The sequence below is a fragment of the Stenella coeruleoalba genome, assembly GCF_951394435.1.
Source record: "Stenella coeruleoalba genome assembly, chromosome: 21".
NCBI lineage: Eukaryota > Metazoa > Chordata > Mammalia > Artiodactyla > Delphinidae > Stenella > Stenella coeruleoalba.
This window is the reverse complement of record NC_137167.1, coordinates 16,352,169-16,380,034: the sequence shown is the minus strand read 5'-3', so window position 1 is coordinate 16,380,034 and position 27,866 is coordinate 16,352,169. Positions and strand designations below refer to the sequence as shown.

Sequence of the window (27,866 nt, the reverse complement as noted above, 5' to 3'; positions counted from 1 at the left end):
CATTTTGAGTACAATCGCTTTTGAATAATTTGATTTACAACCACAACACATATTATTTTTATAAAATGTTTTTAAAAGACAAAGAGGCCTATATTAAAAAAATTAAATATGTTTGGCTTAGTGTTTCCCAAATTTGAGTTTGGGGACAGTTCATGGGATATCTATCATATCTAGGTAGAACAGCGCCTGTGGGCCATGTGAGAGCAGTTTGCATGGTAAATGACCTCAGCTCTTGGGCTGTTTGGGTTAAATTCTGCCTCCACCATTCAATAATTTGAGTAAATCTATGCTGTCTATTTTCCTTCATCTAAATGATTGAAATGATCGTGCGCACATGCCTGTGTGTGCATGTGTGTTTTTAGAATGTTTTGGGCACGTAATGAAGACATTGTAAAGGTTAGCTTTTTGTTTTTATTAATAAAGATAATATTGATATTGCCAATATCCCAGACACGAGGGTCTGCGTGGATTTCAAGAAAGATACACTATTAATTAGCAATGAAATTCAACAAAGATTGTAGAATGGGGATCTTCACTGGGCATCTCTGGTCTGGCTCACAATCTACCACCACCATCCTTATTGTCCCCGAGGACCTCCTTTCTTTCTTTCGTGAGTTTTCTGATGAGTAGCTGGAGCCTGCACCATTGGGTTAGTGCTTGGGCTGGTTCCCAGGACTGCCCATCAGCCTCATTTCTCTTTCTTTCTTAAGACTCCTTAAAAAGGTCAGGAGTAAACATGTACATGGGATAAACATTGGCCTTCCTAAGTCTTGAGTTGGCAGTCAGGGAGCCAAAAAAATTTTTTTAATTAAAAAATCATGAGGAGAGCTTCCCTGGTCGTGCAGTGGTTAAGAATCCACCTGCCAGTGCAGGGGACACAGGTTCAAGCCCTGGTCTGGGAAGATCCCACATGCCGCGGAGCAACTAAGCCCGTGCACCACAACTACTGAGCCTGCACCCTAGAGCCCCTGAGCTACAACTACTGAGCCCGCGTGCCACAACTACGGAAGCCCGTGCACCCAGAGCCCATGCTCCGCAGCAAGAGAAGCCACCACAATGAGAAGCCTGCACACCACAACAAAGAGTAGCCCCTGCTCGCTGCAACTAGAGAAAGCCTGCGCGCAGCAACAAAGACGCAACATAGCCAAAAATAAATAAATAGATAAAATAAATTTATTTTAAAAAAATCATGAGGATTTTCCTTGGCAAAGAGCACAAACAAATCAGAAAGGACATTGACTTTAGGGCCCTTGATGCTAATGTCTGAGTTGCTAGTTGGTGAGAAAGTCAGGAACCAGAGTAAAAACGCACTCAGAGGGATTGGGCAGATGTGATTTTAATATTTAACAATCTTTAAACCTTGGTAGTGCCTGCAGTTATCAGCTTTGATACCAAAATAATCCTCATAGCTTTTAGGATATTACACACGTAACCAAAAATTATTTCATCCATTTCAGATATTTGCATTGGGTACTTTGTATTCATAAGTGAAGGGTAGTTCTGGAGCTCTTGACGGCTTTTATGATCTCATGGAATTCTAACTTTCTCTGATCTTTATATTACCTTGATTTTTCTCATAACTATTGCAGTGAAGTACTGTCTTCACAAAATTAGACCCAATAACTAGTTTTTATAATTTTTCTTGGAGGTAGATGGATACTCACATTCATTTCCTCTTTTTCTTGGTAGCCTGGTTGCCATCTTTGAATTGTTAATTGGGCTATTAAGTCAGAGGAAAAGTGTTCCGTAAAAAATCTAAGGATTTTTTGCTTTTCAGTTAACTGTCTTAGGGCAGTCATCTCTGCTGACCTATTATTCATTCTTTCTCTTTTCTCCCCTTTGTATGTGTGTGATGTATGCATGGTATATTGTATGATGTATAGATGGATAAATACATATATCTCACTCTAGCTCTGTTTTTCCATTTCTTTCTCTGTCACAAACATATACACACAGCTTTGAGTTTATTTTTCATAATACTCTTGTTTAATCTATATTTTCCAATTATCTCAAAAAATTAATCAGTTTTACAATATGTTTATGTATCATATGACTCCAGAAGATCCTAAATAATAAACTAATACAATTTTGAGTTCATAATTACAGAATCCAGGCAGATTTTTGTAAAGGATGGAAGCGTCACACAGGAGGGAATAATGAGAGTGTCTATAACAAGTAACCCTGGCTTTTAACCTGATGCGGGTATGCAAGGGCCACATCTTTCATAAATAATGCTAAGTTAGGGAATACTTTTATTTTTATTTTTTAAATAAATTTATTTATCTATTTATTTCTTTATTTTTGGCTGCCTTGGGTCTTTGTTGCTGAGCATGGGCTTTCTCTAGTTGTGGTGAGCGGGGGCTACTCTTCATTGTGGCACACGGGCCTCTCATTGCGGTGGCTTCTCTTGCTGTGGAGCACGGGCTCTAGGCACGCAGGCTTCAGTAGCTGTGGCACGCAGGCTCAGTAGTTGTGGCTCGCAGGCTCAGTAGTTATGGCATACGGGCTTAACTGCTCAGCGGCATGTGGGATCTTCCCGGACCAGGGCTCAAACCCGTGTCCCCTGCATTGACAGGTGGATTCTCAACCACAGCACCACCAGGGAAGTCCTAGGGGAGTACTTTAATATGATTAAAATTCCCCTCAGTATCCAGTCACACTTCTGTTTCTCACAGAAGAACCCAGATAGACCCACAGACAAAGACACAAACATACACACATACACACTCATTCTCAAATTCCTGTGAGGTCCTTACTCCATTACCAGAATACGGCATAGGAACTTTATAGTAGCTTTATTCTTTCCTGCAATACTTCTAAAATAAAGGAAAATAAAGTTATCAATGGCAAATATAATTTAGAATTTCACATGCTTAGAGGAGAAAATTGTGCATAACGTAGCATGCAATTTAAGGGCACTGGGATTGATTAGTAACCTCATGTGTACTTTAAAGCAGTGCTTAAATATTTAACAAACTATACTACAAAGAAACAGTGACTCCAAGGTATTTCATGTAAATTAGGTAGCAGTGCTGACAAGACTTCAAAGTTGCATGTGACAAGAGATCTGTGTGAGGTTGATTCTAGAATTTTAAATTTGTGACACAGAAATTTTCCATTTAAGCAATATCCATAGGGATTAAAATGGAATCTTTCTAATTTATATTTTAAGAAAAATGGCATTTCGTACATGGACTTCTCTTTCCAGGTGGCAGAAGTAGTTGAATTTATTTAGATAATAAGTGTGTCTATCCAGCTGAGGCAAAATCACTTATGACTAAAATTATTTGTAGATCTAGTGTGGCTCCGGATACTCAAATTTACTCTACTTGGAGCATAGCAGGGATGTACTTGATGCATTTAAATACTTTCAGGGTGCAGGAGGGTGGAAGTAAAGTGGCAGGTAGTTACCTGAATACCACCAGCCCTCATTACCCCATCGGCATGTTCAGCAATCAGTCAGTCACATGCTTTCAATTTTTAATGTTTTTACTCTTGATATTACTTGACTTGCTCTGTAGTACTTTACTTAAATTTTAATTTGAATATACTTATTTGACCTTAACTTACCCTGTCTATATCATTGAATATATGGGAGTTTTACACTTTAGCTCTCATATGCATACTTGACAACTTTATTTTCCTTTGTATTCCGTAATATTGGTCAAAGATACTACTTAATGCAATTATCTTTTGAGACCAGGTCAATAAATAAAATATATGAACCCTTACACGCAGAAGACTCTTAAATTTAGTGCTTTCAGGCAGAATCAATCAACTGCGATTTGTACTTTCACTTTTATTCCAAGTAGTATATTAACTTAGAAAACAAAGTGCAGGTCATTTGACTTTATAAAGTGAAAGACTTTAGTCCTTTAGGATACTTTCATGTTAAATTAAAAGCCATTAGTTGGAGTTAGATCTCTCTGTTTTGCCTTTGAGAGAAAAGTAGAAAATGGCTCAATGTATGAGAAGAAAGGATGTCTCTTTTTTATCAGGCAGTAGAAATTAAAACTGTCAATTTGAAAGAATAGTGAATCCGAATCATGCATCCACCCTGTTCCCTAGTGTTTGCTTGAAAGCCAAGAGTGTCATTCCTTTGTCTCTGTTCTAATTGAATGATTGGAAAGATAGGTTCCAATGCTTATTTGACAACAGAAGAAAGAGTTTTCCAAAGAGCTGCCTTTAAATTAAACACTGTGTTTCTGGGTTGAAATCAGTATTTTCTGGTTTGTCTTTATTAGTTAGTCTTCTACATCCTTCTTCTCGTCTGTTAAATTGGGACATTGTGATGGGTTGAGCTTTGGAATCAACCTTTCTATTACATAGGACTGTTGTTCCTCCAGGCTGTCCAAATGCTAAGAACATGATAACACTCAACCAGCAGGATGGAGCTGCTTGGTCTGAATGGCACCTGAAGAAATGTGATGAGATCAGGTGCTGAGGAAAGGGAGGTGCAATCACTTCATTTTCTTCGGTGTGGCATTTCAAGTCTGTAGACTTGAGTAAATCACTCAACTCAATTTTCTAGTTGTTTTTTTAAATTAGTCCTCCTCCTCCTTTCCTCCCACCCCAGCGAGCCTGAGGAAATGCTTCAAAAGCACATCTGCATGGTTACTGTCTCTAGTTTTTTAAACTTACAGAGGATAAAGCTTTTAGAGATGTTAAAGATGAGTACCACTCTGACCCCCAAATTTCTGGGTGAAAACTGATTGCAGGTTTTGAAATGTATTAATAATGAACTATGCCATCGTCAGAAAATAGCTGCTTCCTCTGAGCACCTTACTGACAGTCTTCTCTGTGACTTATTTTATTTCTCTGAGTTCTGACTTAAATGTTTCCTAATTTTGTTAAAGCAAAACTTCTTGAAAATATGATTGGTGCAATAGAAATGTGAAGAAAGTCATAAAAGAGGACCCGCTTTCCCTTTATGAGTTTCAAAGAATTTGTGGATTTGTTTTTAAAGCCAATCACATTTAGCAAAACTTGAATGGGGCTCCAGAGCAAGGGGTATACAAGAGTTTTTTGTTTTCTTTTTTAAATTATACTCATGACTTTTCTTCAGACTTGACATTGTTTCAAACAATAAAATATAAATTTGAACAATGTAATTAATAAACCACAGATAACGTTTTTCAGAGTATAGAAAAATATTCTCCACATATGTCTTAGTCAACTCAGGCTGCTGTAATAAAATATCATAAACTGACTGGCTTAAAAAATAGAAATTAATTTTTCTCACAGTTCTGGAGTCTGGAAGTCCAAGATCAAGGTGACAGGATGGTTGGGTTCTGATTAGAGCATTCTTCCTGGCTTGCAGATAGTTGCCTTCTCAATGTGTCCTCACCAGGCAGAGAGAGAGCGAGCCCTGGTGTCTCTGACTCTTCTTATAAGGTCACTAATCTTATAATGAGCATCCCACCATCTCCCTCCTCTAAATCTGATTTTCTCCCAAAGGCTCTGTCTGCAAATACCATTACACTGGGAGAGATAGCCACCACACATTTATTTTGAAGAGACAAAATTCAGTCCATAGCAGTATGGTAAATTATTTTATTAAATATGGAAAAAATGAAGTATATAATATTAACTTTCAATGCTGTAAGATCTTCATACAGGGATATATAATTATACAGGGTAGGTTTGTAGCTATTTGATGATGTGGCTTTAATACAATGGTCAATCTCAGAGAATCTAGACACATCAATGACTATGTGGTCCCTTAGCCTAGTCCCCTTGAATATCAATTGTCAAATTGATAAAACCAAACCAGAAGTAGGATTCTAAGGTAGTTGGATTGCAAACAGTGGAAGACTGTAGTCCCTGTTGAGTGAGTGAAAGACAGGCCTTCTGTATTATTGACTGAAAGGGAATCCTGCAGATTCAGTCCATTTCACTTCTCCTTTTGTTCCTTTCTCAGTGGATGTGTCAAACTTCTGGTCACCTTACTCTGTAGGATACATCATTTTATCACTGAAATAGAGTCTCAATCCTGATTTCACTGGCCTGATTAGATAACTCCAATTCTTTTAAACCTCCCATGCATGCTCACAGGTAGGCCGGAGATCACTTTTTGGCAAGTTCAAAACTGTCCTCAGGAACACGTTTTGAATAGGCTTAAGTGTCAAGGTAAGTGCTCAGGTTGAAGCCCCAAAATTATGACTTTAGGAGGGAAATTGCCAACCGAAGAGTAACTGTCAACTTTTATTTTGAAATGATTATAAATTCACAAATGGAGGCACTCCAGGATCGTGACAAGTTGTGGCAGGGATAAGGGAGGATGGGGGCATCAGCTGCTTCTTCTAGATGCTAGGGAATGCAGCTGGACCTGGATCCAAAGCAGGCTCTCCATATGGAAAAGGCCCAGAAGACAATGCTCGGCTGGAGGACTGAGCTGAGTGCAGAAGGCCAGTGACCCTGTGCCTTTGGATTGGAGAATGTAACCCATTTACATGTAAGCCGTGTGGCTGACAGAGTCTTGGTGCTCCGGCCAGGTGTCAGACCTGAGCCTCTGAGGTGGGAGAGCCAAGTTCAGGACATTGGACACCAGAGACCTCCCAGCCCCACATAATACCAATTGGCGAGAGTTGTCCCACAGATCTCTGTCTCAGTGCTCGGACCCAGCTCCACTCAATGACCAGCAAGCTCCAGTGCTGGACACCCCACGATGAACAACTAGCAAGACAGGAACACAACCCCACCCATTAGCAGAAAGGCTACCTAAAATCATACTAAGTTCACAGGCACCCCAAAACACACCACCGGATGCGGTCCTGCCCATCAGAAGGACAAGATCCAGCCTCATCCACCAGAACACAGGCACCAGTGCCCTCCACCAGGAAGGCTACACAACCCACAGAACCAACCTTACCCACTGGGGACACACCAAAAACAATGAGAACTATGAACCTGCAGACTGCAAAAAGGAGACAACAAACACAGTAAGTTAAGAAAAATGAGAAGACAGAGAAATACACAGCAGATGAAGGAACAAAGTAAAAGCCCACCAGACCAAACAAATGAAGAGGAAATAGGCAGTCTACCTGAAAAAGAATTCAGAGTAATCATACTAAAGATCATACAAAATCTTGGAAGCAGAATGAAGAAAACACAAGAAACATTTAACAAGGACCTAGAAGAACTAAAGAGCATACAAACAATGATGAGCAACACAATATATGAAATTAAAACTTCTCTAGAAGGAATCAATAGCAGAATAACTGAAGCAGAATTTCGGATAAGTGAGCTAGAAGATAAAATAGTGTAAATAACTACCACAGAGCAGAATAAAGAAAAAAGAATGAAAAGAATTGAGGACAGTCTCAGAGACCTCTGGGACAACATTAAATGCACCAACATTAGAATTATAGGGCCTTCCAGAGGAAGAAGAGAAAAAGAAAGGGACTGAGAAAATATTTGAAGAAATTATAGTTGAAAACTTCCCTAACATGGGAAAGGAAACAGTCAATCAAGTCCAGGAAGAACAGAAAGTCCAATACAGGATAAATCCAAGGAGAAACACGCCAAGACACTTACTAATCAAACTATCAAAAATTACGTACAAAGAATAAAAATTAAAAGCAGCAAGGGAAAAGAAACAAATAACATACAAAGGAATCCCTATAAGGTTAACAGCTAATCTTTCAGAAGAAACTCTGCAAGCCAGAAGGGAGTGGCAGAATATATTTAAAGTGATGAAAGAGGAAAACCTACAACCAAGATTACTCTACCCAGCAAGGATCTCATTCAGATTTGACAGAGAAGTTAAAACCTTTACAGACAAGCAAAAACTAAGAGAATTCAGCACCACGAAACTGGCTTTACAACAAATGCTAAAGGAACTTCTCTAGGCTGGAAATACAAGAGAAGGAAAAGACTTACAAAAGCAAACCCAAAACAATTAAGAAAACGGTAATAGGAACATACACATCAGTAATTACCTTAAATGTAAACGGATTAAGTGCTCCAACCAAAAGACACAGACAGGCTGAATGGATAGAAAAACAAGACCCGTATATATGCTCTCTACAAGAGACCCACTTCAGACCTAGGGACACATACAGAATGAAAGTGAAGGGATGGAAAAAGATATCCCATGCAAATGGAAATCAGAAGAAAGCTGAAGTAACAATTCTCATATCAGAAAAAATAGACTTTAAAACAAAGACTATTACAAGAGACAAAGAATGACACTACATAATTATCAAGGGATCAATCTAAGAAGAAGGTATAACAATTGTAATATTTATGCACCCAACATAGGAGCACCTCAATACATAAGGCAAAGCTAACAACCATAACAGGGGAAATCGACTGTAACACAATCATAGTAGGGGACTTTAACATCCCACTTTCACCAATGGACAGATCATCCAAAATGAAAATAAATAAGGAAACACAAGATTTAAATGATACATTAAACCAAATGGACTTAATTGATATTTATATGACATTCCATCCAAAAACAACAGAATACACTTTCTTCTCAACTGCTCATGGAACATTCTGCAGGATAGATCATATCTTGGGTCAGAAATCAAGCCTTGGTAAATTTAAGAAAATTGAAATTGTATCAAGTATCTTTTCCGACCACAACACTATGAGACTAGATATCAATTACAGGAAAAAAACTTTTAAAAATACAAACACTTGGAAGCTAAACAATACACTACTAAATAACCAAGAGATCACTGAAGAAATCAAAGAGGAAATCAAAACATACCTAGAAACAAATGACAATGAAAACACTACAACCCAAAACCTGTGGGATGCAGCAAAAGCAGTTCAAAGAGGGAAGTTTACAGCAATAAAATCCTGCCTCAAGAAACAAGAAATATCTCAAATAAACAACCGCAGCTTACACCTAAAACAATTAGAGAAAGAAGAACAAAAAACCCCCCGAATTTAGCAGAAGGAAAGAAATCATAAAAATCAGATGAGAAATAAATAAATAAGGGCTTCCCTGGTGGCGCAGTGGTTAAGAATCTGCCTGGCAATGCAGGAGACGTGGGTTCGAGCCCTGGTCCAGGAAGATCCCACATGCTATGAAGCAACTAAGCCCAGGCACCACAACTACTGAGCCTGTGCTCTAGAGCTTGCATGCCACAACTACTGAAGGCCACGTGCCTAGAGCCCGTGCTCCACAGCAAGAGAAGCCACCGCAATGAGAAGCCCACGCACTGCAAAGAAGAATACCCCAAGCTTGCCTCAACTAGAGAAAGGCTTTGAGCAGCAATGAAGACCCAACGCAGCCAAAAATAAATTAATTAATTAAAATTACTTTGAAGTAAATGAAAAAGAAATGAAGAAAACAATAGCAAAGATCAATAAAACTAAAAGCTGTTTCTTTGAGATGTTAAACAAAATTGATAAACCATTAGCCAGACTCATCAAGAAAAACCAGGAGGATTCAAATCAACTGAATTAGAAATGAAAAGGAGAAGTAATAACTGACACTGCAGAACTACAAAGGATCATGAGAGATTACTACAAGCAACTATATGCCATAAAATGGACAACCTGGAAGAAATGGACAAATTCTTAGAAAAGCACAACCTTCCAAGGCTGAACCAGGAAGAAATAGAAAATATGAACAGACCAATCACAAGCACTGAAATTGAAACTGTGATTAGAAATCTTCCAACAAACAAAAGCTCAGGACTAGATGGATTCACAGGCAAAATCTATCAAACATTTAGAGAAGAGCTAACACCTATCCTTCTCAAACTCTTCCAAAATATAGCAGAGGGAGGAACACTCCCAAACTCATTCTACGTGGCCACCATCACCCTGATACCAAAACCAGACAAAGATGTCACAAAGAAAGAAAACTACAGGCCAATATCACTGATGAACACAGATGCAAAAATCATGAACAAAATTGTAGCAAACAGAATCCAACAGCACATTAAAAGGATCATACACCATGATCAAGTGGGGTTTACCCCAGGAATGCAAGGATTCTTCAATTTACACAAATCATTCAATGTGATACACCATATTAACAAACTGAAGGATAAAAACCATATGATCATCTCAATAGATGGAGAAAAAGCTTTCAACAAAATTCAACACCCATTTATGATAAAAACCCTCCAGAAAGTAGACATAGAGGGAACTTACCTCAACATAATAAAGGCCATATATGAGAAACCCACAGCCAACATCATTCTCAATCGTGAAAAACTGAAACCATTTCCACTAAGATCAAGAGCAAGCCAAGGTTGCCCACTCTCACCACTATTATTCAACATAGTTTTGGAAGTTTTAGCCTCAGCAATCAGAGAAGAAAAAGAAATAAAAGGACTCCAAGTCAGAAAAGAAGAAGTAAAACTGTCACTGTTTGCAGATTATATGAAACTATACATAGAGAATCCTAAAGATGCTACCAGAAAACTACTAGAGCTAATCAATGAATTTGGTAAAGTAGCAGGATACAAATTAATGCACAGAAATCTCTTGCATTCCTATATGCTAAGATGAAATATCTGAAAGAGAAATTAAGGAAACACTCCCATTTACCACTGCAACAAAAAGAATAAAATACCTAGGAATAAACCTGCCTAAGGAGATAAAAGACCTGTATGTGGAAAATTATAAGACACTGATGAAAGAAATTAAAGATGATACAAACAGATGGAGAGATATACCACGTTCTTGGATTGGAAGAGTCAACATAGTGAAAATGACTATCCTACCCAAAACAATCTACAGATTCAATGCAATCCCTATCAAACTACCAATGGCATTTTTCACAGAACTAGAACAAAAAAAATTCACAATTTGTATGTAAACACAAAAGACCCTGAATAGCCAAAAGCAATCTTGAGAAAGAAAAACTGAGCTGGAGGAATCATGCTCCCTGACTTCAGACTATAAAATACAAAGCTACAGTAATCGAGACAGTATGGTACTGGCACAAAAACAGAAATGTAGATCAATGCAACAGGACAGAAAGCCCAGAGAGTAACCCACGCACATATGGTCACCTTATCTTTGATAAAGGAGGCAAGAATATACAATGGAGAAAAGACAGCCTCTTCAATTAGCAGTGCTGGGAAAACTGGACAGATACATGTAAAAGAATGATATTAGAACACTCCCTAACACCATACACAAAAATAAACTCAAAATGGATTAAAGACCTAAATGTAAGGCCAGACACTATAAAACTCTTAGAGCAAAACATAGGCAGAACACCCTGTGACGTACATCGCAGCAAGATCCTTTTTGACCCACCTGCTAGAGAAATGGAAATAAAAACAAAAATAAACAAATGGGACCTAATGAAACTTAAAAGCTTTGGCACAGCAAAGGAAACCATAAACAAGACAAAAAGACAACCCTCAGAATGGGAGAAAATATTTGCAAATGAAGCAACTGACAAAGGATTAATCGCCAAAATATACAAGCAGCTCATGCAGTTCAATATCAAAAAAACAAACAACCCAATCAAAAATGGGCAGAAGACCTAAACAGACATTTCTCCAAAGAATATATACAGATTGCCAACAAACACATGAAAGGATGCTCAATATCACTAATCATTAAAGAAATGCAGTTCAAAACTGCGATGAGGTATCACCTCACACCAGTCAGAATGGCCATCGTCAAAAAATCTACAAACAATAAATGCTGGAGAAGGTGTGGAGAAAAGGGAACCCTCTTGCACTGTTGGTGGGAATGTAAATTGATACAGCCACTATGGAGAACAGTATGGAGGTCCCTTAAAAAACTAAAAATAGAACTACCATATGACCCAGCAATCCCACTACTGGGCATATACCCTGAGAAAACCATAATTCAAAAAGAGTCATGTACCACAATGTTCATTGCAGCACTATTTACAATAGCCAGGACATGGAAGCAACCTAAGTGTCCAACGACAGATGAATGAATAAAGATGTGGTAGGGCTTCCCTGGTGGCTCAGTGGTTGAGAGTCCACCTGCCGATGCAGGGGACACGGGTTCATGCCCCGGTCTGGGAGGATCCCATATGCCGCAGAGCGGCTGGGCCCGTGAGCCATGGCCGCTGTGCCTGTGCGTCCGGAGCCTGTGCTTCGCAATGGGAGAGGCCACAACAGTGAGAGGCCCTCATACCACAAAAAAAAAAAAAAAAAAAAAAAATATGTGTTACACATATACAATGGAATATTACTCAGCCATTAGAAGAAACAAAATTGATTTATTTGTAATCAGGTGGATGGACCTAGAATCTCTCATGCAGAGTGAAGTAAATCAGAAAGAGAAAAACAAATACTGTATGCTAACACATATATATGGAATCTAAAAAAAAAAAGGTTCTGAAGAACCTAGGGGCAGGACAGGAATAAAGACGCAGACATAGTGAATGGACTTCAGGACACGGGGAGGGGGAAGGGTAAGCTGAGAGGAAGTGAGAGAGTGGCATTTACATATATACACTATCAAATGTAAAGCAGATATCTAGAAGGAAGCAGCAGGGAGATCAGCTGGGATAGCAGCCGGGATAGCACAGGGAGATCAGCTCTGTGCTTTGTGACCACCTAGAGGGGTGGGATAGGGAGGGTGGGAGGGAGACACAAGGGGAAGGAGATATGGGGATATTCATATACTATAGCTCATTCACTTTGTTATACAGCAGAAACTAACACAACATTGTAAAGCAATTATACTCCAATAAAGACGTTAAAAAAGTAATGCTACCTAACCTCTTGTGAATAGAAAACAAACACAGATAAATGAGCTCTCTTTGTTTCCCTATTGGCACACAATGAATTACATGGCAGGTGATAACATAAAATTCACAGGAGCATGTGGAACAATAAGAGGTTAAAAAAAAAAACAAAAAACTCATAGGAACAAAAGGATGGAAGGGAGTTTGTTTCGGCATTAGCAAGTGCTTTCTTCCTAGCTGTTTCCCAACTGGTCTCTATCTATGAATGCCACATTATCCTGTTATTGGAGGATAGACTTTTTGATACTTGCATTTTTCACCTCAATGTTTATAAAACGATTATTACTAAAAGAGTGGAAACATGTTTTAAGGCAGGTTGCCAAATGAAAATTCCAAATTATGACTTTGTCCACAACTGCACAGACACTCAGAAAATGACAGGTTAAACTCTGATGTTTCATTTATTTTTTAAAAATATTTTTTGATGTGAACCTTTTTTTTTTTTTTTTTGCGGTACGCGGGCCTCTCACTGTTGTGACCTCTCCCGTTGCATAGCACAGGCTCCGGACGCGCAGGCTCAGCGGCCATGGCTCATGGGCCCAGCCGCTTTGCGGCACGTGGGATCTTCCCGGACTGGGGCACGAACCCATGTCCCCTGCATCGGCAGGCGGACTCTCAACCACTGCGCCACCAGGGAAACCCGATGTAAACCATTTTTGATGCCTTTATTGTTTGTTACAATATTGCTTCTATGTTATGTTTTGGTTTTTTGACCCCTAGGCATGGGGGATCGTTAGCTCCCCGATCAGGGATCAAACCCGCACCCCCCTGCGTTGAAAGAGCAGAATCTTAACCACTGGACCGCCAGGGAAGTCCCTCTGATATTTTAGAATCACTTAGCTATATTGCGATAAGAAGGAAAGTCTAACTCAACTGTGTTTAATAAGGTACCGTGTTAGAAGTCCTAGTTGCGTTCAGATGCTGATTTATATATATTAACTCTGTGGCTCAGGTCCATAAAGCCATTTATAGAATTAGCATCTTTTGAACACACAAGTTTTTTTTTTTTATTGAAAAAATGATTGTGGAAAGTTTCAGATACAGGCATAGCTCATTTTATTTCTCTTTGCTTTATTGCACTTTGCAGATACTGTGTTTTTTACAAACTGAAGGTGTGTGACTATCCTGTATTAAGCAAATCTATGGGCACCATTTTTCCAACAGCATTTGCTCAGTTCATATCTTTGTGTCACATTTTGGTAATTCTTGCAATATTTTAAATCCTTCACCAGCAAAAAAAATTATGACTGACTGAAGGCTCAGTTGATGGTTGGCATTTATTTAGCAATAAAATATTTTAAATTAAGGTATGTACATTGTTTTTTTAGATGTAATGGTATTGCACACTTAACAGACTGCAGTATGGTAGAAACATAACTTTTATATGCTCTGGGAAACCAAAACATTTGTGTAACTTGCTTTATTGCATTTATTTGCTTTCTTGCCATGGTTTGGAACCGAACCTGCAGTATCTCCAGGGTATGCCTGTAAATCCATAAACACATGTAGTATCTGAAGCCACTACAGACCGTTGGGTACCACCACTTTTGGATAAATTTCTATGGATTTCTATCTTCCATATAATGTGCTTTAGTGGCAATGTATCAGAAGTATCAGGGGTAGTAGCTGTCCTTGTGCATTCCACTTGAAATGATCAGCGTGGTGTGCCAGTTGGAAACACAGTCTTCCTGCCTATGACCAACAGCAGTAGAAAGCCCATCTTACTTTTCTCCAGAAACTAGTTTAAATAGGGGTGAAGAATCTAAATAAAATAAGACAAAAAGGCAGGATTAAGGTATTCCTTTATTTTCCCAAAGAACCTGAGTTTATGGTACGACTAACAGTACATTTTTAGATAAAGAATTTCCACAGGGATCAGAAAAGCTTAAATTGCATGTGGATTAAGTAATGATAAAGTTTGTAAAGGAAAGGGCTATACAGAAAATATTCCTGCATAAAAATGAATGTGACCTCAAAGAAGCAAAACTAGCACTAGCTATGCTATCTGTATTTAGGTAAAATGTCCAAACCTCAGAACAAAATATACTACTAGATTAAGTGTCTCAAAGCTTGCAAAGATAACTTAAATGTAGTAAAAAGGTAATTCACGTAGAGATCTTGTTTTATTAATTTTCCAAATCACATCATGAACTGATATTTTTATGAAATATTTTGCAAAATAAAAAAATATATAGGTAGTTCATTTGTTTTCAAGTTATTTCACATTTTTATGTTTCAGTTTCTGTTAGAATGTGCATAATGGAGTGATCAGTCAATTCAAATGTAGCCGCCTTTTGATAAATCCATAACAAAAGAATCTTATGATTGTGTTTGCTAAAGATATGCTGTTGGTAATACTTGTTCATTTAAGATTTTTTAAATGTCTCAGGTGTGTATTGCTTCTTATTCCTTTAGTGGTTATTAAGGTAAAGGGCAAAATGACAACCTTAGTAATTATAGACCTTGGAATTACTTATTATTTTCTGAAAATATATATCCTAAAAGTGAATGATGAAAGCTCTGCTTGAGCTTCTGATATTCTTTTCCGAAGGTGGAAATTTGAAAGAGGGATTATTTCTATATCTTTTTCCTAGATGTAGTTTCCATCAAGTATCATTCAATTTGAACATTTTTTTTCTTTTTTGTTTTCTCCACACACTTTTAAATTTCAGTTATTTTTTGCTTCATTAAAAGGAATAGAAGGAATTAACAAAAGAAGAGCTTTTTCCCCCCAAGACATCAGAGATAAATGCTAGAAAAATACAAGCTACTTGAAGGTTAGAAAATATGAGCAAGAAGGGTCTCTGCGTAATTTCAAATCTTGATATATTTAAGTTTAATTTTCTTTATTAGTGATAAAACATTTCATTTTTGAATATATTTCATCTTGAGGAAAATAGGTTTATTCTAATGTATTGTCAATCTGATCATCTAAGTATCTTTTCCATGATCTCTTTTTATCTTCTGAAAACATTAAAAGTTGAAAAGAGGACATGATTTGGCATCTGAGAGTAAATGCCTTGAGGTATTTTTTAAATTATGAAAACTGCTGACTGAAAAGTAAAAACAGATTTTGAAATAATTTATTTTCAGAAATATTGGCAGCTTATCCTCTGCTTTCAAATGAACAACATGGTAGGGGTTTGTTTCTGTTTCAGAGAGACAATTTAACAGTACCGTTTCCCTGTTTTAATAGAAAAATGAACATTGAATAGGCTCATAATAACAGTTTTAATAAATTCAGATCATCACCTCAGGATATTAATAACCTGATTTGTTTTGAAGTATTAAATGAAGAAATATACTGGGAAACAGAAACTTAGCAAGTTTTACATATCAATCATAAAATACTGCAGAATAATTTTTAATTTATTCACGCTTTTATTAATTTTTTCATTCCCATTCTTTGATTTACTGATCCTTAACTGTATATCAGAATTCAAGATCAGTACTAAGCATACAAAATTTATTAAGACAAAGTCCTTGAGTTCAAGGAACTCATAAATTACTGGGTAGAAGTTTAACGTGAATTGCAAAGCAGTATAACTGCTGTGTATAGTAATTTTCACAAGGAGCTCGGGAAACTGAGCAGAAAGAGGAAAAGCAGGAAGGACACAGAAAATGGTTCACAGAGAAAATCATTTAGAATCAGATCCTGAAAATGAGTAGAGATGACCATTAAAGGGACAAGAGAGGTATGTCGGGAAGAAGTGGTACTCTTTTTTTTTTTTTTTTTTTTTTTTTGCGTTACGCGGGCCTCTCACTGCTGTGGCCTCTCCCGTTGCGGAGCACAGGCTTCGGATGCGCAGGCTCAGCGGCCATGGCTCACGGGCCCAGCCGCTCCGCGGCATGTGGGATCCTCCCAGACTGGGGCACGAACCCGGGTCCCCTGCATTGGCAGGCAGAGTCTCAACCACTGCGCCACCAGGGAAGCCCCAGAAGTGGTACTCTTAACAGTTTATAAACATTTCAAAATATGCAAAAGTTTTATTGTCACTGGAGTATAAAATGCAGAAAACTGCTAACAGGTAAGTCCTACTAAGGAATTTGGGTTTGACTTCCACAGACTTTTGGATTCCAGAAGCATTTTAAGTGAGAATTACACAGTCAGCTTTGAATTTCAGAACATTAGTTGGCTGTGGTATCGAGGAATAACTGGGAGAAAATATAAGTGATACTGAAGTGGTAAAAAGAAGTAAACTAATAGGGAAGTTGAACAAGAAGGGGCATCTCAGTATATTTCCCCATTTCTGACTTGAGTTTTTAGGGCATGATTGTACCATTAATCAACCTAGGAGGGTTAAAAACGGGAAAAAGCTTTCAAGAAGAAAGTCCTTGAAATATTGATCCTTACCAATATTTATTAATTACCTCACATATGTAAGATACCATGTTGCTCACAAGAATACAATGGAATATAAGGAACGTCTTTGATATATATATATATTTTTTAGCCTAGATGGGGAGTAATATATAATTTAGCATGTAAAATTTCAGAATAGATATGATAGCTTCTCAATGAGTGCTATAGGTAGTAAACCCCAAATATAGTCAGAGAATGAACAGATTGTATTTACCTTAACAGGTGGGAAAATTAGTAAATAGATTTATAGATGAGTAGAGGAAAATAAGTCTGAATGAATGGATTTTGCATTCAAGCAGAAGTCTTGAATGGTGGGCAAAAGCATTATACAAGAAAATAATTACAGGTTTTTGTACAGGTGAGATATCAAGAGGTTTGGTAAGATTAATATAGCAATGTATAGGTGGTATTTTGTGCAGTTAGCTGGAAGCAGGAACACCATTTAGACTCTTAAAATAACACAAGTAAGAGATGTATGTTGAAATGGGTTGACATTTCTCCTTTTAAAGGGTAATGATGCTTTCAGGATTCAGAGGAACTCATTTTAACGGAGTAAAAGATATGATAGTTAATAATTTACTTTTTCCAATATGATTATTCCATCCCTTCCCCCAAATAATTTTTCTGTCGATCTGCAGGGGCAAACTTATTTCCACTTGTATTTAAGGAGAAATGAGAAGAGGTATACAGGTTTCGACATGTCAGAAAAAATTATGTAACTTGTGACAGTTAGAAATTGAAGGTACCTTAGAGATCATGTTATTTAGAGCTTAATTTTACAAATAGCAATGGAGGGGCGGCTTTAAATACTTGTCAAAGATCAAAGAATGAATTAGAGGCAGATTTGGGAATAAAATGAAACTGTTCCCTGTCCAATCTTTTACTCTACCAATTTAGATCTGGGGGGAAAGAGATTCAAATAAAGAAAAAAGAAAGCAAAGTGTGAAGACTTCCAAAGAATTTGAAATATTCAGTAGCGTAAGTTTAAATTTGAAGATAATGAATAAATAAGAATCCTTCTGGCCCTTAAGATCTAAATGAACTTACCCTGAACCTCATCCCTATTCTAGTGCAGGAATTTAAAATGCTGCCTAAGTTCCCATTAATTGTCAGGGGAAGAGGGCAGGCGGACAGATACTCATGCTCTCTTAACATCCTTTGCCTCATGCCTCCTATTATTTCTTCTGTCCCGTGTAGAGCTGGGTGTGACATTCATTCCCTTCTTTGTCCCTCTCCAAAACAAAACCTCAAAAAAATACAAAGATCATTGTAGATTTTCTTGAAAAACTGAAAGCACTAGGAGATCTCATTGGCAAACATCAAGACAAATAACAATAGAATTTAACTCAACATTGTTTCTACTCCTCTTTAGCTTCTTTTCCCACAGAGTGCCCCAGTCTTTCTTCATTCCTTTGTTCCCAATCCACCTGGCTTTTCTCTTTTTTATTTTTCTTTCTGGTTTTCCAGAACAGCAAGCACTCTGTGCCAGACCTTAGCCTCCTCCGTTGAAACCTTTCGAGCAGCATATGGGGGCCCTAGTGAGGACTGCTCTCCTTCTAGGAGCTTCCTGCTGCTGTGTTCTTCATCTTACTTCCAAACCAAAGAAAACATTTATTTATTCAACAACTTCAGAGAGACATACTAATGAATGTCTCTATTATACTAGATAAAGTGCCAGGAAGTGGAGCTACAGGAGTGAAAAAGGCTCCTGATCTCAAATAGAATAATAATTAAAAAGAAAATATTGTAAAGTGTCTTTCAGTTTAATTAACCGAGTAATTTATATGCATTTAATAGCACAGGATCAAACTTGAAGATAATGAATAAACAGGAATATTTTTGTCCCTGAAATCTACATGAATTCACCCTAGACTTCAGCCCTATTCAGTATAGCAATTTAAAATGCTGCCTACTGTTAATTAATTTTTTGATTATTTAAGTCTCCTAACAATTCCATGGATTAGATAAGAGAGGTGGTATGTTGACATTACTCAGATTCCTCTACCTTAAGCTTTTAGGTTGGAATTCTTACCAATTCATGACTAAAATTTCACTTTGAGAAGAGAAATATTCTAAGGAATGATGCCCTGTACTACTCTTTCTTTAACTTCTCCTTTGATTTTTGAATGGAAACTAAAACCCTGGTAGAGTTAATGACTGTTTTACCTACTACAATTATTCAAATGATATCATTTCTGTTATATCCTGCACAAAGAACTAGTAAGTGTAAAACATGAAAAAAATCATCATCCATCCACTTCAGTTATTAAAGGCTCTACTATGCATTTTTGTTTTCATGTTTCCTCAATTTTTTAAATATTATGATGAAGTCAATTAAAAGTAAGATAATGCTGGACATTTTTTTTAGAAGAAACTTCGTTCTCAGAGCTTATTTGAGCATTGATTGATCTTATCTGGTACCTAAGCGGCTGCATTAGAAAATTCCTTGATTTAGTGAAGAGAGTTTTGATTAATAAAATGCATTTAATATTTAACATTCAAGAATATCTTTTCAGTGTCTAAACTTCAGATTTCAAAATTCAGCATGAGACTATGTTACTTGAAGCTATGACATTTGGGGAATAGAGATTTCACATATTAATGAGTAGACCCATGCTGGGACATTAACTCTACAGATACAACGTGTACATCTTCTGTGGCTGACTTTCATAAAGGAAATTGATAGAGAGAGGGAATTAAGAAATACTGAATTCTTACAGTGAACCAAATATCCTATTTAGTTAAAACCTAACCCAAACTGCAAGGTTGGCATTACTATACGTATTTGTATCAATGGAAATTGAAGTTTGGAGAGATTAAATAACTTGCTCAAGGTCACTTAGATGGAATGAAGCAGCTGGCATTGCTTCCCAAAATGGCTAATTTCAAAGTTCATAGTGTATCCATAAGAAAACCTGAACTCCAAGATTCTAGCCTCATCGATAAGGTATTTACTTTCTCTGAGTAGAGCATCCTCATTTTTCAAGTGTAAACAATCTATTATCTACATATATTAAAAATGTTGGTGAGAAAAAATTAGATAATTTATATAAAACTAATATTTCAAAGCATAGAGGTATTTTTGCCTTGCTTGTATATATATTACTGATCACAGGTTCTTCTACACAAACCCAATAACCCCATAAAATAGTATCTGAAATTAACCACAGTAGAATTCATGAAGCTGGTGGCTGGAGAGATGCTATATTTCACAGAATTTTCTTTTCAGTTACTATGAAGTTGAGGACCTGGGAATACCAGGAATTTTTGGTTTCCTTTTCTTGTCCTGCCTTCTGAAGCAAATGCCCTCCCAAAGGATATATGGAGGCCAATGGGTTGATAATGAGTAGCTTAGAGTATAGCACTTAGAGTATAGATAGCCATACTAGTAGGGATACATAAATTTATTTTTAATGATGTTTTTAATTGGGTGAGATTATTTTATGTTAGGCATTTGTAAAGAGTAGCATCCTAGCATATGGCTAAAACTGTTTTTAAGTATAAAGTAGGACCACAATTCATATATACTCTTTCTTCTTTCTAACAAAAAATATGCCATTCTTATTCTTTTGTTTAAAGGCTAGAAATTGTCCTATGAATGAGATCCAGTATTTTTTGACCATGAGGTTTGCCTGCATCATTTTTCCTGACGATGACAAGAGTTAACAGTCTATGTTTCTCTGTATCTTATAACATTGTCATCACTTTAAATTATCTGAAATATCCTTTAGCATCTATACAATCAGGCAAAACTGACATTGTGCCCTTTTGAACAGTCCTTTTCAAAAGCAATAAATATTTATTTAGTCAACAAGTTTAAATATACATATTAATAAATGTCTATGTTATGTTCTTTTTTCTCCTTTTTCTGTCCCTTTTCCTTTTTGGTTTCCATGGTTTCTATAACTTAAGATGTGAGAATTCATAATACATTTTTTTTTTCCTGAAGTGAGGATAAAGCAGATCTTTTTGTTCCAAATAAATGTTGACTAAGGGTTAGATTTATCAGGTAAAATATATGATGCCCAGTTAATTTTGAATTTCAGACAAACAAAAAATGATTTTTAGTATAAGTATATCCTCTGCAAGTATTGCATACTTATACTAAAATATGATTTTATGTTTAACTGAACTTCAAAATTAATTGTGTCCAATATTTTTCATTGCTAAGTCTGGCAACCCTACCAATGGTCTGATGTTTGTAAAATTTTCCCGTTCACGGGAAATATATATTTTTTGATTTTTTATGCTGTGAGAGTTTGTTTCTGGCTCAGATGGCTTTTATTTTTCCTCACTGATTTCCTTTTAAGATTATCATTGTTGCTTATTAATTGTTGCCCTTTTGGCTCATTTTAGAACAAAAAGTGAGAGGATGAGATTAATTTTCTCATTATCTGGAAGTCTATAGTTAGTTAATTATTTATGATATTTTATGCAGTTTTCAATGTAGCCCCTTAGGTGGTATGATTATACATTTATTTCTTCAAGTATCTTTTTTTTAATCATCAATAGTTTTCTATATTGATACTTAGAATCAACACCTTTATCAGTCTTTCATCCTCATTGTAAAATTAAACTTTTGATAACATTCTACTTTCACTTTCATTGATATATTCTGTACTAAGTTATTATACTATATGTGCCATTCTGTGTTTTAAAATAAATATTGCTACTGTTCTTTAATTATATTTCTGCCATCTTGTCTGGGAAGTTTTCAAAATTATAAAATAGTAGAAATTAACTTGTGAACTTTGCCTATGGATAGCTATCTCACTTGGAAATTATATCTTATTTTAAAATGCCAAAGGGGTCTGTCCTTGAGACTTAGAAATTTGTGCCTTAGAATGTTGTTTCAAATGCCAGCCCCTCCACAGTCACAAAATCAGTGTTTTATCTAAAACTGTTACTTTACTTTCAAAGACCTATTTCTAAAAATTGTCCACTCACAGAAATAAAATATTTTAAAAAATACCAAAAGAGGAAACTCCTTAAAGAAATAATTTGTGAAAACAGTTAAATAAATAAACAGTATATGCCTTACATATCCTCTCTAGGAAAAAACAAAACAAACAAAAAACCACCAGCAACTAATAAAATCCAATAAGAGGTCAACAAATGTGGATAGCTTTTAGCTTATAAACTGAAATCCGCAATCTAAGGAATTTACTGGAGCAGAACCTTGTACACTTACCCTTAGAACCATAATATAGATGTTACAGACTGAAAAAAACCTCTTCCTCTGTGATTCAAGACCAAATCTGCATTGCTGTTTACTGTAGAGGAGTCCTCTGGTGATTCTAGCATATTTCCCTACATATACACTTACTTTTAAGGAATTTAAATGTTAGCTCTAATTTCCTAGTGGCAATTTTTTCATTGCTTATTGAATCAATATATTTAATATTGTTCTTCATGATAAGTAGAAGAAGCTTCACTTTGTAGGTGTAAAATTCGTATTTTTTACTTGCATTGTATTGTTGAGCTACTGTTGGGGCCATTGATGGAGCAGCCATGACATTGTTACACCGAGATGTTTGAAGATGATTAAACCAAAAGAAAATAAAGTTTATTCTGAAGGGAATGATCTCATTTATGTAAAATTACAAAAGAAAAAAAAAAGAAGGCTGTTTTTTCATCTTTAACGAGTGTTTTTGCATTTGATTTTTGGAAAGGAAAATCATTTTATTTGCTCAGTTAAATTAGAAAAAAGCTCTGTCAACCTGGAAAATCAAATGGAGTCAATAAATGGAAGTTTAGATAGAGTATCATTCAACTACCTGAGCATGTGACCTCTTCAGATAGCTGTGATCCCAGGTGAAGTCCACTCTAATGAACTCAAGCCGTTCATGGTTTTAGATTGAGCCTTAATTCCAGAAAGGTCAAAGTAAGGTGCCCTGTTCTCTGTAGTTCGATGATCACTCTAACTAAAGGCTAGTGCTGCTTGTGGGCAAATTGCTAAATGCCCTATGGACCTATGTCTTGAAACAATTAATACTATACTACATCAGAGCTCACTCTCCACATTTTCATTCAAGCTTTGCTGCTTGTAGAAAGAACTGAATATTGTGACCTATACATGCCTCAAATTCACTTACCTGGAAATAAAGAAAAGGGAAGGAAATGGATCTTGCTCTATGATCAGAAGGTGAAAATTCTCACTCAGTCTGAACTTTTATAAATAAGATCATTTTAAAAAGGGTCAACATGGTGAAACTTAGATTTACCCTCCTTGGCCCTTCACTACCTTAAACTCCTTTTCCAATTTTTCTCTTTTATTTTCTGTACTTCTATTTTCAGTTGTCCCATTTTTAGAAGAATATTTGGTGCATAACAGTAGTAATGAAAACCAGTGTGTCTGTACACTTGCTTATACTGACTCCTGGATTCACGTTATCCTCAGGCACTGAAGGAGCAGTGTTCGGGCACTCTGTTGAAACACCTCACATCAGAGCAGAACCTTCCCAAGACCTCAGGTAAGTCCTGGCATTTATACCTGTGTCATTGTTTCCACCACTGATGATGGTCCTTGATATATAAAGAACTAAAGCAGAAAATATGCTACGTAACTGTATAAAGAATTGACATTCCCTGCCTACATGGTAAATACGTAATTGGATATTTCATTGAGGGTAAGAAAATGTGAGTTATTATTCTGTCCTTCTGTATATTTTTCCTTTACAAACATACAATGGATATAAAATAAACATATCGGACAGGAGGAGTGTAGAAAAAGAAAAGAAAAGGCAGTTATAGAGGATGTTGAGGGGAGGACTAATAAAAATAGGGATTTCAGAAAATCTGCTATAGATAATGAAATATATGGCACGCATAGGCATAAAGAAAGGGGAGGCAGAGAGTGAGAGAAAGCTGTAAATAGTCAGGGAGGCTTAAGTAGAGGGAAATCAGAAACAAATGTAAACAGTGATCAGTAAAAGGCAGAACTTAATTGCCCTGTGATATGCTCCTCAATTTAATATTTCCAGTGGAATAAGCTCCATCTGTCAGTTTGAGAGGACAACATTATAAGGTATTCTCCCCTTATGATTATTCTCCCATAATCATGGCAATCACTGATAAAAGTTGAAATACTAAAATCTATTAACTTATCTATTGTTCTTAATTCAGTAAATATATATTTAATATATACTTTATATATTTTATATAAAATTATGCCTATTATAATAACTTGTGGTAATCATTTTGTGATATATACATTTATCAAAATAATTATGTTGTATACCTTAAACCAATACAATGTTATATGCCAATAAAAAAGATGTTTCCTCTAATTTCAAATAGGTATCTTTTTTTTAACATCTTTATTGGAGTATAATTGCTTTACAATGGTGTGTTAGTTTCTGTTATATAGCAAAGTGAATCAGCTATACATATACATACATCCCCATATTTCTTCCCTGTTGCATCTCCCTCCCTCCCAGCCTCCCTATCCCGCCCCTCTAGGTGGTCACAAAGCACCAGGGTGATCGCCCTGTGCTATGTGGCTGCTTCCCACTAGCTATCGGTTTTACATTTGGTAGTGTATATATGTCCATTTGCTATGATATGAAAAAAGACAACCCATATTGATATAAAAAACTAAATTACATATTTAAAATCATTTTTAAAGCTGAATTAAATTATTAACCTGACAGATAAAGTCTTTGTCTTGAAACACAATAAAATATTACGCAAAATACCCATTTTATTTCATAAAGAGCAGGCTCAGCCCTTCCTACTTGGATGAGTGGAAAAAATGCTCAAATAAAAATAGAAAAATAAAGTTGAAAAATGCTAATTAAAAAAAAAGTCATACTTTGGACTTCCCTGGTGGTGTGGTGGTTAAGAATCTGCCTGCCAATGCAGGGGACACAGGTTCGAGCCCTGGTCCAGGAAGATCCCACATGCCACGGAGCAACTAAGCCTGTGCGCCACAACTACTGAGCCTGTGCTCTAGAGCTCGTGAGCCACAACTACTGAGCCCACGTGCCACAACTACTGAAGCCTTCACGCCTAGAGCCTGTGCTCCTCAACAAGAGAAGCCACTGCAATGAGAAGCCCGCACACCCCAAGGAAGAGTAACCCCTGCTCGCCACAACTAGAGAAAGCCCGCACGCGGCAACAAAGAACCAACGCAGCCAAAAATAAATAAATTTATTTTTAAAAAGTCATACTTTTACAACAGTAAATATTGCAGACCTTTATAGTTCATTGATAAAATTCCTTTAAAAAACTCAGTTTTTCACTAGTTGAGTAGCCCAGATTCAAACAAGCTAGTTAAGAATAACAGGAGAAGGTGCCCCTCTTCATGCGATCAGGCATTTTTTAATAAGACAAATATAATAATTATTTACTTTATGCTGAAACCCCAAGGATTTAGGAGGGTTGAAGAATATGTGAAAACAGTGTCTCATAGTGTGTTATAGTCTTGATTTATGACTATTCTCATTTAGGACCTCTACATTTTTGTATAAATTATCTTTTCCTTCTTTACTTAACAAGGTTGTGTTGCCACTAGAATGGGATCTACGTCTTCCTTGCTTACCTTTAGTTCAATAACAGCCAGCCACTCTATCTCACACATAATAGTGTTATTATAATTGGTTAACATGAATTACTGAAACTTAGTAAAACTGAATAATGAGGATGCTAGATGCCTGTATATAAGGAATGTGTTATCATTTGTTTTTGTATTACTAAGACATGTGACTAACGTTGATTCCAACTGTTCTTGAGCTGTGTTTTAACATAGATACCAGAGTTTCATTCAATAAAAAAATTGTAATTACTAAGTTCTAAAAGAAACTTTTTTTTACTTCTAACGTTTTAGTAATTATGTACTCGTTTCACAGATTTTCATTATGAAAAGCCTATTGCCAAAAAAGGATAAGAACCAACTGCTATTTTAATTACTTTACTGACATGTCTCAACATTCATAAGTATGAATGTGAATTAAATTATAATTAGTATATCATGTCTCCAGTTTTTATTTTCTAATTATTCATAAATTATTTAAACATTGACCTAAGCGAGGCTTAGCTGCTAGTACTAAAAGCAGATTGGCAGCCCCCAAGATGAGTGGTACTGATCTAAATTCCAAAATAGAAACAGAAGCAAAGCACAGTAATGACGAGGTTATTCAATTATTCATTTGTGTACTGAAGATTAAAAGCAGTGTCTGAGGAGAGCCTTACGAGTCTTGCTGACAAGTTTCCTTTCAGGGCAATAAGAAGTACCCTTGGTTGACACCTAAGTCTAATCAACAAGGTGACAGCAGTTCACCAAGTAAATAAAATGTAATTTAGGGAGTAAGAAGCCATGTTGTCTTTGATTTTGCTTTTGTCAAGAATAAAAGACTTTAGAAAGAAACATTTCAAAAAGTTTACTGTAGAGTTTAGGTAATATTTTGGTGTGGGAATGTAGTAGATTGCTATAATTTATTTACTCAACGGCTGTTTGATGAATGCTTGCTATGTGCCAAGGTCTTGCTAGTAGTCTTCATGTGCATTTTAACAATACAGGTGTAGATTTTCTTTAATTTTTTTTAATATAAGGTGATATTGTTTTTCGGCAGGGACTTATTTGTTAAAAGGCTAAACAACAAATAGTAAGGACATCATAGCACTTTGCCTGAAATAGTCCAAGTATAAATGTTCTTTTTATTTTTTCTTAAATTAATATGTAGCTAAATTATTATAGCTCAATAGGATTTTTGCCCTCTTTGGTGGGAAGTGATAAAATCTATAATGTAATGCCCATTGTCCAAGGATTGTTTGGATCTGAGTTTTATTAACTGCTCCAAGAATAAGGCAAGAATTTAGACTTTGGTTTAGTAAAATGAGTTACTATTTAATGACATAATTGGTATCATTTCCATTCTTGTATGCATATAATTTAAAACTGAAATGTGAGGTTTGCAGGCTCCAAATTAATCTCTGGAAACACATAGCTTTGATTTACATAGTTCCCGTGTTCAAGGAAAAGCCACCATTTATTAAATGGTAAGGATTTTCCCTGAGACAATTTGTCAATAAAGGGGTAATATACTTTACTGGTATTTTTCCACCTATGAGAAAAAAATGGTAATAAAGTAGTATTTTTCTCCTCCCCACTTCCCTTCCCCAAACCTCTCCTTCTCTCCCCTTTTCCCTCTTCCTTCCCTTTCTTTCCTCCTTCCTTCCTTTTATTCTTTCATTCTATGTATGTGTTTGTATATTACAGTTTGTAGCAAATGTGGGTAATGAGAAGCTTGCCTACCCTTCCAGTCATGGGAACAGGGAGCAAAAATTGACCTAGGGATTTTTTGATCTAATTTTCAGGAAGAGACCATAAGGGGTGTGTAAGTGGGCAGGAAACAATACAAATGGTGGAAACAAAAACAATGTGATTTGCAGCTGAAAAAAGCTCAGGGTAGCCCTAAGTGATAAGACAGTAAAAGTGGTAAGATAGTATAAGAATATATGTTCAGGTCACAGTTTGCATTGGATTTTTTTTCTAAAAACACTTTTCTGTGCAATTCTCCATTTATTTCATCCTTGAAATGGCAGATAACGAGTGCCAACTCTGTCTCTCTTACTGTATTAAATATTTAGCAAGAACAAGGCACATGATACTCAAGTTCTGCTTAAGTTTCCATTTAGTAATTGCATCGTGCAGCTTAGTTTAAGAGAAGTCTAAATGATTTTCTCAGAGTAATTGCATCGTGCAACTTAGTTTAAGAGAAGTCTAAATCATTTTCTCAGAATATTGAGAATTCTGGAAATCTAGGCCACTCATTTTCAAATTTGAAA

At 36.3% G+C, this 27,866-nt stretch overlaps 1 protein-coding gene across 9 annotated transcripts in view; it reads left to right on the top strand.

Moving 5' to 3' along the window:
* Window positions 1–27,866, top strand: part of SGCZ (sarcoglycan zeta) — a 920,121-nt gene that overhangs the window by 877,988 nt on the left and 14,267 nt on the right. For all 9 annotated transcript variants that reach the window (XM_079908978.1, XM_079908974.1, XM_079908973.1 and 6 more), the window contains one exon: window positions 23,479–23,551. In XM_079908978.1, the coding sequence (XP_079765104.1) occupies window positions 23,479–23,551 (73 nt within the window). The remainder of the gene's footprint in view (window positions 1–23,478; window positions 23,552–27,866) is intronic.